The 13,367-nt window shown below is 45.7% G+C and overlaps 1 protein-coding gene across 2 annotated transcripts; it reads right to left on the bottom strand.

Moving 5' to 3' along the window:
• Nucleotides 1–1,751: 1,751 nt before the first annotated feature.
• Nucleotides 1,752–11,551, bottom strand: hars (histidyl-tRNA synthetase). 2 transcript variants are annotated; one of them, XM_040174910.2, is made up of 14 exons: nucleotides 11,260–11,551; nucleotides 9,417–9,802; nucleotides 9,082–9,171; nucleotides 8,304–8,423; nucleotides 8,110–8,205; nucleotides 7,279–7,404; nucleotides 7,051–7,158; nucleotides 6,830–6,928; nucleotides 6,652–6,745; nucleotides 4,918–5,045; nucleotides 4,270–4,542; nucleotides 3,946–4,062; nucleotides 3,227–3,373; nucleotides 1,752–2,232 (listed from the first exon to the last, which is right to left on the bottom strand). In XM_040174910.2, exons 2-14 carry the CDS (start codon nucleotides 9,519–9,521, stop codon nucleotides 2,173–2,175), a joined length of 1,563 nt encoding a protein of 520 aa, XP_040030844.2. In that variant the 5' UTR covers nucleotides 9,522–9,802; nucleotides 11,260–11,551; the 3' UTR covers nucleotides 1,752–2,172. The 2 variants fall into 2 exon arrangements, with proteins under 2 accessions (XP_040030844.2, XP_040030845.2); XM_040174911.2 differs by lacking the exon at nucleotides 9,417–9,802 and having other exon boundaries at nucleotides 11,260–11,449.
• Nucleotides 11,552–13,367: the final 1,816 nt, after the last annotated feature.

Genomic DNA, 13,367 nt, shown 5'->3' with positions numbered 1-13,367 from the left:
TGCTGTGTGTTAAGTGTTTTATTTCCACTGACACGATCACACAGTCACTCGGGACCAGCCGGTGTGCGTCTCCTGTGGAGTCGGCAGGAGCAAACACGTTTATGTCTGATTCACAGATGGATTCAGTGATCAGCAGAACGTGTGTGCCGCTTCAGACAGAACGCAAGGAAGCAGTGGTATCGTTGGGCTGTCACACCTGAACTCGGAACCAAAATAAAGGGCAGAAGGTCGGATATGTTTTTTCCGAAGGATCAGGTTTGTAAAAACAGCCACATTAGAAACTCGAGAACTGGGGTTGTGGCACAATCCGAAGGAGACCAGGACCACTATGTTGGATAGAACGAGGATGCCGCGCAATCCTCAGTGATTGAGTTAATTGACACATAGTTGACAGTGAATTTATGGTGACTGAAGCTTTGTGTACGGTTAAAGCGATTTGTACAAGAATGGTTTGTGTTCCATACCAGACGACAGCCACACATGCTGCCAGATGAATGACACACGGTCCAGCTGCAGATCACGGAAACCGGTCATCAGGCTGCCCTTTGGGCCATGTGTCATAGACATGATGCTGCCGTATTTAGGTTCAACCTCCATTATATTGGCATCTGTACAGGAGACACAGGCAATATAACTGCATGCAAATTGGATCCTTTGTACTTAATGTTTAAGTTGATATAAAGTCTTTTAAAAGTAAATTTAAAGAATTGAGTCATGACATGCGATCGTTATCTGTTGAGTGAGGTTGCGCTGCCATCTGCTGGCAGTCAGCGCATAATGCATCTGAAGTGTTAACGTGCACAAGTTTACTTTTAATGGCGCCTTGTTCTCTGAACAAATTCGTGGATCTGAAGAAAAATCATGTAAGTGGTTTTAGAATGATGGTGAAAAAGCGCCATCTAATATATTGCAATTTGTCCTTTAGAACACAAACAAGGTCCCCTAAAACAAACTAGCAAAACTAGGGAAAGTAAATAGTTCAACATTCCAAACAACCTCAGCAATGGAATCCATAGTCCGGTCAAATCTTTTGATTGTTTATACACTTTTATAGGAACAGATGTGATCTCTCCTCACTTGGCAGATTACAATAAGTTTACAAAGTGATAGGGATAAAATGAACAAAAGACATGGACTGTGTCATTTGTTGTCATCTGTAGTTTGGGCAGAGATAGATGATAGAACCTAATATCTATACCACAGTATTTTGGGAGGTGTTTGATGAAAATAACGACTAGTGTGTCATTTGAGAACACAGCAGCTGGTTTCTTGAGCCGCTTCTCAATACCGAGAACGCTGAGAATGGACTTGCGTTCTCGGGAGAACAGACTCAGAATTCCAGAGTCACCAAGCAGAGGCTGCAGGAGAACGGCCATTTATAGTTATATCTCATGTATAACCGCTTGGGAGACGTGAACACCAGTGGATCATTTCACACTTTTCAAGACTTGCCGAGAACAGGCTGCTCTCTGCGGGCTGAGATGAGGCTGTCTGACGGTCCCGTTAACTACACCTCACATCTCCCGCATCTTGGAGCTAATAGTTTAGAAGGCTCAACGTTAAACATACTACAGAAATAAAACAACAAACTTATCGCCTGAAAAAGTCCTAAAATGACCTCCTGTGACTTTAATATAGGAGTATTTATAATATTCAACTTTGTTGTGATTATTTTCCTCTGCCATTGTTGCTCAGATGAAATGCATTCTGGGATATTAGTTTCTCACAAGAACGCACGTTGAGAAAGGGCCTTGGATTGAGCAGAAGGATGGGTTTATTTCACACACGGGGCAGTCAACTTTGATACAAGTACAGCTCAAGTTCCCACGTTGCAGCAAAACATGTGATATATCAGTTAAATGTGTGACATCGGGGGCAGAACGATTATCAGATGAAAGGTGTGTCTGACTAACAGCAGCTTTATGGATAATTAGAGACTGGGACTTGTTGGTGATGAATAGTTTATCAATGCTTTCTTCCTCTCTATTAAACAAAGTTGACACTAAAAGCAAGAATGTCTCTTTGAGCATTAATCCAGAACTCATTTCATGTCAACTGTAACAAATCATTCTCGATGGGTTTTTGCTGACACAAAGCTTGTCATGCTCACTGCTTGTGGCAACGGGCTCTTTTGTGGGGCTCTGCAGAGAGAGTATCTGAAGCTGAACACGACTAGGCCAGAGAGGTCCTCCTCCGGATCTCATCGACAAGAGCTGCTCTAGAGACGTCCACCTGTGGAGAGAAGACAAGCACAGCTTAGTCCGCCAACAAAGCTCTCACTATTGTCCCTGTATTAAGGCTCAAAGGGTGTGAGCAACGTGTCCCCCATGGAGATCTGTATCAAGGCTGGTCGGCTGGGGGATTTTCAGATCCTCTATAAAGCTACATTACATATTTATGTCATAAACCTCTCCCAAGAATTCGAAAATGAAACCAAATTATCTCTGATACACTGCCCTCATGTGCACGTCATTTGGAGTCAAGAGTCTGTGGTGATCAGGGGGAAGAGCCTAAGCATCGAGGGTGTGTTCTAACATAGCTGGCTAGCATCAGAGTAGTAGTTATCCAAGGTCAGCACCACGGAGAGCAACCAAATCGATAAATACTAAGGCCATAGATTTAAAAAAATTAACCAATTAATCAAGTAAAAGTTTGTTTTTCTTCTAAAGACTGAATATGACAAGTAGGGAGTAATAACTTTAAAAAACAACAACAATTAAACAATACACACTTTCTAAACTACACTACACGCGGGCGTTTGATCATCTCTAAAGCAGAATTCCAACGGGTTTGACTAGCGACTCTTGCTCTCAACTCTCCAAAATCTCCCGACATTTAGCCGGGACGTTACCCAAGCACAGTGCTGGTCCTCTGCAGACTGTGCAGCACAAGATAGATGTTGAGCAGCAAGCTTAACAGAGCGGTGTTTTAAGTGGTCCGTTTGCCACTCGTCCCCCTTCTGTTTGACACGTGGAGGAATAGCTCTGCATTTTTCTTCGCTGTATGTCGCGCCTGTTTTATTTTACTTCCAATGCAAAAAGAGCTCTCCATTTTCAACTACCGTCTCGGTCTCTCGGAGCTGACTGACTGCAACAGGTGGTTTCATGGAAACTTCCGGCAAACCATAGTTGCGCTAACTGCGTTAAAAATGTACTGTACCGCTTTAATCTTTAGATTTATCGCCCATCCAATGATCAAACAAATCATCTGTTCTTTGGACTCGTACCTCCTCTCTGGATGCCACGACGCGGAGCTTCACCACTCCATCCTTGAGCTCCTGTTCTCCCAGGATGGCTACCAAGGGGATCCCGGACTCCTCGCAGTGCTGCAGCTGACTCAGCAGTTTGGGGTTTTTCTTGTACATCACCTCAGCCTGGATGCATTCAGACACAACATCCACTTGGTCACAATAGTCCGGTCTACATGACAGCATGGTATCGTAGAACACTGTGGTTGGGGGGGGGGGGGGGGGGGTCCTCCCCCCCACATACCTCCTCTAGGCCGCCCACCGCAACAAATCCAAACCGGGGCAGAAATGTTCAGGTTTACCAGTACTGCCTGAACCCGAACCAACGCTGCTCATCTAACAAGACATGACCCACAGCACAGCCTTTCTGTGCACAGGTTCTCCCGTCTTGTTAACTGGAGCTGAACTGTTTTCTGCTAAATTGAATAATTAAAGCTTCAATCTGCTTTAGTTTATAATCCATCAGTAAAAAACCTCAGTCAAGAGGAAACTACTGATAATAAATAGGATTGTCATTGGGACTGACCTAAAAGTTAGCATCATGTTAGAAAAGAACACAACTGTTCGGCAAGACACAACAATTTTAAAGTTGGCTGTGACACCGGATCAGATCTCTGAGAACACGAGAACACACACACACACACACACACACACACACACACACACACACACACACACACACACACACACACACACACCTTGATGCCAGCATTCCAGAGCTCGGTGAGAAGTCGGAGTCTTTCCTCCAACAGGTTCTTCTGAGCAGACGCCACCATGACCTGAACCTCCGTGGTACGGACCTTCTCTGCTGAGGCCTGAACATCACAACATCATTACAGTCTGGACATCTACACACTTAACAAGCAAACACTTGACTGACCAACATAATTCAAACAGGTCATAGTTTCTGATTAACTAGGTTTCCTTGAGCCCATTTTTGTACATCAAGGAAGTACTTTTTGGGAGAAACTTATTTTAGACTGGTACTGTAGAAGATGAAGATGTTTACACAGAACATTTACCTCCGCCTTCTGCTCCAAGATGGAGAAGATCCTCTCGATGCCGATGCTGATGCCCACACACGGCACCTTCCTACCCTTGGGGTCAAACATGCCCACCAGGCCGTCGTATCGACCGCCGCCGGCCACGCTGCCCACGCTCACACTCTCCTCTGCGGGCGTCCCATTTTGGGCTTCAGTGGACCCGGGGGCCACACCCGCCTGAGTCAGCACACCCTCATAAATGATCCCTGTGTAGTAGTCCAGACCCCGAGCCAGACTGAGGTCAAACACCACCTGGAGAAAAAGGACATTTTGCTAAATTTGTCGCTGGTCAATTTTGAGCCTCAAAAAAAGTGGCCAAGAGGGTTTGGAAAGTTTCCACGGTAGGCAGCACTGATTTGGAGTGAAAGGATGGAAAGCTGGAGGGGAAATGAAGACGCTGTAGAGGTCTCAATGCTAATTGTCTGAGACTCAAAAGATGTTTTACTGCAAAGTTAATCAAATCACCTATTCTCCTTGTCTCACTCCAATCCCAGAAACGCTGGCAGGCTGGTTAACCCCCAACACCTCCCCCCCACCCCCCCAAATAAACACAACTAAATTTGCCGAAAAGCGACAAGTTTGCAGGTCATTTGACTAGCAAGTCTGTCGACTAACAGCCTCTCTCACCTTGTCTGTGACCTGGAAGAGCTGCAAGTAGCTGAAGAGCAGCTTGATGTCGGACAGGCCGGCACAGGCCTGCTTGCTCCGGCACATCTTCTGGTCCTGGAGGAGGCGCTCTGCTAACTCCATTCCACCTGCAATAGAAACAGTTGCCTGTTTACAAGTCTGCCGGAGTTTCATTTGTGTCCTCCTGGTGAACGGAGGTCAAATATTCAATGTTCATTCAGCTCCCTTTTGGTTCTTCTCAGCCAGGCAGCAGAGGGTTCATCACGAGATCATCTTCCTGCTGGGTTTCAGGGCCACGTTCCTCATACGTGGTTCAACAAAGTTGATCAAGTGTCCCATTTGCCGGCTCAAATCAACCCAATGATTGATGTCAGGCTATTTTGGTTCCTCAAAGGCTGATCCGCTCTCAAACAATGTCATTAATCTGAACCAGTTATTAGTCATCGGGATAATTGCGCGTGTGCATCCTACTTCAAGACTTGATTACCACAGTTAACCGGGAAATAAACTCAAAGGAAGAGACGCTTTTTTTCCTCCGCTGACAAGCAGGAGATGATGAACGCATGAGGAGACCATAATCTGTATATTTGAATTATTTCTGTCCAATGAATTGAACGTACTGTACATCTTTTACGTTGTTCATTCTGTACACATGACGTCCATCGCAGTCTCCGTCCCGGGGGAGGGATCCTCCTCCGTCGTTCTCCCTGAGGTTTCTTCCCTTTTTTCTCCCCATGGGAGGGTTTTCCTGTGCCGACGTGAGGGTTTCGGGACAGAGGATGTTGCATATGTACGGGACTGTACCCAAGCCCTCAGAGGCAGATTTGTGATTTTTGGGCTATTCAAAAAATTTAAAAAAAAAAAAACTTAAATAATCATGGCAAAATATAATGCAGTCACCGCTGAGAGGTTACAAGCCTGTATCGCAAATTAAATAAATGCGTAAGTGTTAAAATGTAAAGGCTAATTTTTAAGTGCCACGTGTGTGGGCGGAGCAGGACGTATGTATACTCATAATCAGAAATTTGATCAATTGAAGCAGAGAAACATGGAACATCCAGTTTAAGTTTCTTAAGCGCAAAATAATACAAAGAGCATATACAAAATGCAGCAGCTTTCCAGATGTTCTCCGGATCGCAACACTGTACAAAAACGGACAGCATGAGTGTGTGTGAGAGTCTGTGGGACAGTAAATGCTATGGTTTTCACCATGTACTGCTCAAGTAAATCATCGTTTGTTTTTGTAATTACTCCTTGTCGGCAGCATCGATAGGGCTCATACAGGAAGTCATTGTGATAACGGAAGAACTCTCCCTGTAAAACGCTAATCTGTCCGATATCGCTCCTTTATCAATGAGGAAGAGAGTTGCCCTTTTTTACGGAGGAAGGGCGAGCTTAGCCAAAGTTTTTGTATGTGTTGCTATGGTGATATTGCAAAACTTGTCATCTTATCCTGAAATGTATCCGGCTAACTCAGTCACGTACGAGGAACGCGGCCCAGAAGGTTGTGATCTTCACGCCAATCTAAGTCATCACATTTGGTGTGTATGCCAGAGGTACAGTGCTTGACATATACACCATCCTGGGTTCAATCCAGCCCGGCCCCCCATAGCTCTTTATACTACCTGTAAAATCAAAGACTAAAGAGGTATAAATAGAAGGAGAGGAAAGCCTCTCCGGTGACCAACATGCCCCTGACCTCCCCATCTTGAGTTACCTCGGGGAAAGTCTCACCTTGTAAACTGACGTACTCCCCAATCTGATCGGCTGCCTCCTCTGACAGGCCCTTCTCAGTCACCATCTCCTTTCTCACGTCCTCCCAGGGCATCTGATTTTGGACAAGGGGAAGTGGCATGAGGAGAACCACAGATGATCGGGTTCATGAGGGTAGAAGCTCAGCCTGGTCACATACCTTGTCCAGTTTATCCACGGTCGAACAGATGGTGCGGAACTTGTCATCTGGCACACCACACACAGCAAACATTCCATCAAGAATGCGTCTGTCGTTGACCTGGACACGGAGGACGTGATCATCAGTAAGAACCCCACAGCCCAGATCAGGCAACAGCTAAACTAAGGAAAGTGTGATCAGTCGACCGGTCTCATCGGTTTCAGCGAATGGACGAGACAAACCTTGATCCGGAAGTCTCCCAGGTCCAGCTCACTAAGGATGTCATGGACAATCTTCAGACACTCTGCATCAGGAATCATGGCGTCATACTGCCCTGCTATGTCAAAGTCCTGGAACACACACATTCACTAGTTAGAGCAGTGCAGATGGGGTTTGGAGATGGCGGATCTCAGGTTCAGAATGGACACTGGCCCCGTGGGGAGTGAAACGCGCATCTCACGAGGACTCACACACTGGTAGAACTCCCGGTAGCGGCCGCGGGTCATGGCCGGGTTGTCGCGGCGGTAGACCTTAGCGATGTGGTACCGCTTGATGTTGGTTATCTTGTTCATTGCCAGGTAGCGGGCAAAAGGCACCTAAGAAGGACGGGTCAAGGACAACACGCCGCTGCTTGCTTTGAAGGGGAGGAAGACGGGGACTCAACATGTTCTTCTTTCAGCATGTCAAACCCTGAGCAGAGTAATCTATTGTACAATCTGAGGCAACAATCAGTTCTGGTAACTAATCACTTTGAGGCAGCTGAATGCAGGTAAGCGGTCTGTACTGTAGAACAGTGGTTCCAACAGTGGCCATTTGGTACCGCGGAAATTTTTTCTTCTTTTGTTTTTCTTTCTGAAAAGTGTTTTATTTTGAAAATTTACCAGATTCTTTCCTAATTATGTGCGCTCGTCCCTCTTGACATATTTTACAAGCGTCACAAAGTGTTTTTCCTTCACGTTTACAATTGTCCTCTTACCGTGCACGGCAGTTTCGCCCACCAGCGAACAGAGAGCACGAGACTACTACCCCCCGTCGGTCGGTCCGCCCGCAACGACTACTACCACCCAGTTATTCTCCCAGACCTTCTTGACCGGTTCGCGAAATATTGTCTGACATGAAAACGCTCCGTGAGGTAAAAAGGTTCAGGACCACTGCTGTAGAACGTGAGCAGATGTGAAGAAGTTATTTTGCAGGGTAATCTAGTGTAATGAGAATGTCATCTCCGTTTGTGTCCAGTCAGAGGCCCCCTTAACCAAGCAGTTAGCCAGCTGATGCTCCTGGCGTGTGTCTTTGAAGGATACGGTCAGGTCATATCGGAGCGACAGCAACTCTCCTCCTTGGTCTTTCAGGTCATAGATGAGCTTGGAATCTTCTCCATATTTTCCCGTCAACGTTTCCTGGCCCCCACAGAGAGATCACAAGACACCAGGTTTGAGCGAGAGATGTTCACATGCGCGAAGCCGCAAACGTGTTCGATTGGGTTTTGATGATCTACCTTCAGCTCAAAAACAGGTGTGTCGATGGTTTCTGCTCCGTGGCGTTTGAAGCAGCCGATGATAGTGCTGAAGACTCGCTCTCTGATGGCCATCTGCTTGGGGTTGTAGTCCCTGGTTCCCTGACAGAGGCGGACATGTGCTGGGTGTTAATCTGACAGTCCAGAGAGGTGTAAAATGCTTCAAAAAGGAACGTGTATAAGAAGTTCAAATCAACTTTTAAGAATGGTTTGTTCTGAAAAAGATTATAATAATGTGTTCCTGTTTTTCTCATGTTAAAAGAATAACTCAATACCTTTCAAAAGGATCCTAGTTTACTCCGTTTTTGTGTCTAGGGGACTAAATGCTTTGAGTACTGAAGCAGAGCGCTGCAAGAAGCAGCTGCAATGTGGTCACGTGGGGCTCATTTAGCTCCACTTAAGGGCCGGTTTTATAGTCATAAAAAGGCCAAGATTATTATGAAGATTCAAATGAAGAGCTGTGTTTAAAAATATCCCGGTGTACCAAGTTAGTCATAGAAGATCAACAGTGACACAGAAATAGTAAACAACTCATCCCTTCAGCGTGAACTAGAACTTTTTCACTTGGTATTATGGTTTGGATGTGCTGGTATATAAAGGACTTATGCATGGTCCAAAAAATAAAATCGGTTTCAGCATGCACTTCACTTTGAATATGTTGCCGTGTGACCGCCCTTTGAGACGGAGAACTGAAGCCTTTCGGACTTCTTTCCCAGCAGTGCTCTGTGACTTGGGGACACCATCTCAACTGTGGTCTTACCTTTGCCGTCTTGAGGACAAACTGATGTTTGACATTGTCTCCTCCTATCTGGGCCTTCAGCGCCAGCAGTTTGGCTACCTCTTCATCGATCTGCAGTACACACATCAGGATCAGGAAACATTTGTTACCAACATATGCCAGACATACAGGGAATTTGACATGGCGATTGGTGTATAGCAACATGCACACACACCAGAAGAAGAACTTTACATTACATCTTTACATACAACATAAAAAAAAGACATACTGCATTGGACAACATCGCTAAGAAACATGCTAACCTACGGGCTACATAATATTACAGGACAGACACACACACATCACCAAAGGCCTACCTGAGCCACAGTGATCCCAGGGAAAGAATGCAGTGATCGGACACGCGGTGCAGCCCGAAGGCCCATCAGACCAGAACAAGTACGAACACAAAACATGCCCAGCATGTTCAGCAGACAAACAAAATAAAAATAAAATCCAGGATTTGGACAGGCAAAAATTCACACGTGCATCATGGGTACAACCATGTCCAGTAGTAATGTAAATGGCCAGCCACAGCAGCCAATCAAAAGTGTCAGCAGATGTAGAACCAGGAAGTGAGTTGAGCAATGATGTCCAGCAGGGTTGGATTCGCCAGAGAGCGAGGTAGATGATGACGGGTGAGGCAGGTCGAGGTCATCGATGGTCAGCAGGAAGAACAGGAGAAAAGGAGTAAGCAACCCTAGCACTATGGAAGGGCAGTGCATGACCGATCATCAGCATCATCACAGCGTGGAGGATAGAACATGAGATCACATGAGACCAAGTCAATGAGGGAAGGCAGAGCAACGCAGTCACAAACACACACGCACAGACAGGCTCCTGGTAGAACTCCTCACATTTAAACCCTGGTTCAGTGAAGGCTTTTGGTAAAGTTGCCATTTAATGCCTGATTGGCCACATGATTGACCCATTTACTGAATTGTGCGAGTGAGTTTTGAACTGTTTTGTATCCGTCATTTGTTGAAAAGAACAAACAAAGGCTTCTAAAGTGTCTCTTATTGGTGGGTAAACAAGAGCATCAGGGAATAAGTGCTTGCTGGGACACTTGACCAGAACAGGGCCCCTGGTTATGTCTCATCATCTCATCAAAATGTACTATGAAGAAGACTTTTTGCACCGCCCACTGCCACTTTTCCCTTTATTGTGTCCGGAGTTTAAGTGCGTGTGCATACCGATCATGTGCGGTTAGTAAAAGTCAGTCACTGACTTAACAGCAGAGAACTCAGACCAAACCAGAGGACTCCCACTCTAAGGTTTGAAACTTTCATTATGGAGCATTCATCTCACCGAATACCTCAACATTCCTCCACCTGCTGCATCTTCCTCTATGGTTGCACGTTAGCAGAGGAAGATCTCAAATATCGGATGAACCACTGGTTCCCACGGGCTGAGACTAAAGGGGGCACGTGGAGGTGGTCTTCAGCGATAACCGGTGTGCTGCCTGATACCAAGGACAGATACTCCCTGCCTATGCTAATAAGGCTGGTTATTGCATCAGATATACTATCCTCGGACTTTTTTCATTCACACGCTATTAAAGATCATCTCTGAACGCATCGGGACACGGTTCTCTTAAAGTGTCAGACTCGTTTGGTTTGGGAGTCGGTTTTAACACGAGCTACTAACCTTTAATAGACACAGCTAAGAAGGCGGTTAGCGGACGGGGCTAGTTAGCCAAGTGTAGCCCTTCCATTTGAGGCCACTAGCAGGACTAGCCGTGCTAGCAGCTCTAGCAGGACTAGCCGTGCTAGCAGCTCTAGCAGGGCTAGCCGTGCTAGCAGCTAGCTGCTGAGTGAATGGCCGCGAGGAGGACAGTGACGAGGAGACCCAGTTCGGCAGAAATGCACATGTTTAAAGCCGCTGATGTTACAGCAGACCAAATGTCTTTGGGCTATAAGGAGGATCCAAGTACACGTTAAAGGTTGAAGGAACCGGTTATAACGTTAACGTTAAATCACATGTGGACAACGTCCTGTAATTAGGCATAATAAAGGCTGCATAACAGAACGAACAGGTCGATTTTAGGATTTACTGTCAGTTTTACGTTATTCTCTGTTAATCCTGGTGATGGTCAAGCGATGGTTGGAGGCAACAGGACGTGCTGGGTACCGCATGTCAGCACCATCACAGAGGAGTACGCACCTGGTCTTTGCTCGCCTTCTCGGACTTTAACTTCCGAACGACTTCCCCTTGGATTTTAATCGCTTCTTGCATCTCTGCCTTGTTGTCCATGGCTTTTCATTAATGTGTCAGACCCGCTACTCACTTAATGTGTCAAGAGGACGGTGGGGGCGGAAACGGAAATACGTAAGACCTGCGATTCATATGCTTTTGAGTAAATACTTCCTGGTGAGAGTGAGCAGCAACTATGTAAAAGTGTATGATAGCATCCTCCCCCTCAGTCACTTTATGCCATATACGTCTCTGATGTATCAAAAGTTTACCTCAGAGGGATTTTTATTAAAGAATACACTCTGCTGGAACGTTGGAAAGCAGCCACCCCCCAAAATTTGCATTGTCCACTTAGCATTTTATCCTTATTTACCATGTTTATTCTTGACTTCATGGGTTGATTACCTTAAATCAACTGTAGCACATTTTTATATTTGTGTTAGAACATCCTAAGTTGTTTCCAACTTAAGGCTACAAGAACATTTAAAAAGATTTTTTTTTAAAGTCAGCGGAGCTCTCACCTCTCCAGTCCTCTATAACAAATGAAAGTTCACAAAATCCATGTAATTGGAATCGCTGCTCACAAACTCTGACCCAACAAGGGCTAAAGGACAACCTGTGCTATGGGGTCACAAATGTTTCCAAAAATAGGTATAATACACAAGGAATTCAAACCAGTGCTCTAAGACACTGCCGGAGGTCTTTGGTTTCTTCAGGAACAAAAAACAAACGAAAAGGAAACTGCCACTTTGAGATTTTCAGGTCACTGATTACATCAACTAATTCCCAGTAAAATAAAATCCAAAATATGTATCATATCATGTAAACCTATGGCATTGGTAGTTTGAGCACCATTCTAATTTTACATATAACGAATACAGTAAGGCACATGCACAGACATTTTGCAGGGCAGGTGCTCAAACCAAAACAAAAGGGCACCTATCACCAAAACTATTCATGAAATTAATAATAAAATAAAATAAACAAAAAAATAAATAAAAAACACAGTAGGATATTTTCCCAGTCCTTCTGCCTTTGGAGTCTCTCTTTTCTTTTTTGTCCATCCATCCATCCATCCATCCATCCATTGTCAAACCACTTATCCTGCACACAGGGTCGCAGGGGGGCTGGAGTCCATCCCAGCCAACAAGTTGGCTGCACATTTAAATGAGATAAATCAATGTTGTGCATAATAATCAAAAGCTGACAAAACACAAACTTTATTGTACCGTTTTCTGACAGAGTTGAAGCATAAGCAGCATTACACTAATAATATACCACAACCTAAGACCTACATTTCAAAACAAAAACTAGTGAACTTGTCTAATTTGTTCTAAAATTCTCTGTCTGTCTGTAGCTCTCTCTTTCTCTCTCTTCATTAAACATGACAAACGTCAGTAAACAGCTAGACAAGGCTTTGAAGTCACGGATTTCGTGTGTTTTTTGATTGTATATTTTTTAGGAAACATCAGACTAGCAAAGTAATGTTTTCAGTGGAGCTAATGTTGTGGTTCATTTATCACCAAACATCTCTGGGGAACCATCACCTTATCGTAGTGGAGGGTTTGTGTGTCCCTATGACCCTGAGGGCTGTGTTGTCGGGGAGCCTTGTGTTCCTGGTAGGGTTACCCTTGGCAAAGTGGTCTCAGGCGAGGGGCCAGACTAAGAATGGTTCAAAAGACCCTATGAAAAAACGGAAGAGGGAAGGAGTTACCCGGCCCGGAGGAAGCCCGGGGCCCCCATTTGGAGCCAGGCCCAGATGGAGGGCCCGACAGCGAGCATCTGGTGGCCGGGCTTGCCGTGGAACCCGGCCGGGTACAGCCCGAAGGAGTGACGCGGCAGCCCAAGACTCTACTCCCCATGGGCTCACCACCTGTGGGGGAAACCGATGGGGTCGGGTGCGCTGCTACAAGGGTGGCAGTGACAGTGGGGGGTCTAGACGGAACAGACCTTGGCGGCAGATGCTGGCTCTGGGGACGTGGAACGTAACCTCTCTGGGGGGGAAGGAGCCGGAGTTTGTGCGGGAGGTGGAGCGTTACCAGTTAGATCTGGTGGGGCTTACCTCTACGCACAGCCTC

This window comes from Gasterosteus aculeatus, chromosome 4 (assembly GCF_964276395.1).
Source record: "Gasterosteus aculeatus chromosome 4, fGasAcu3.hap1.1, whole genome shotgun sequence".
Classification (NCBI taxonomy): Eukaryota; Metazoa; Chordata; class Actinopteri; order Perciformes; family Gasterosteidae; genus Gasterosteus; species Gasterosteus aculeatus.
This window is presented reverse-complemented; position numbering and strand designations above follow the sequence as displayed.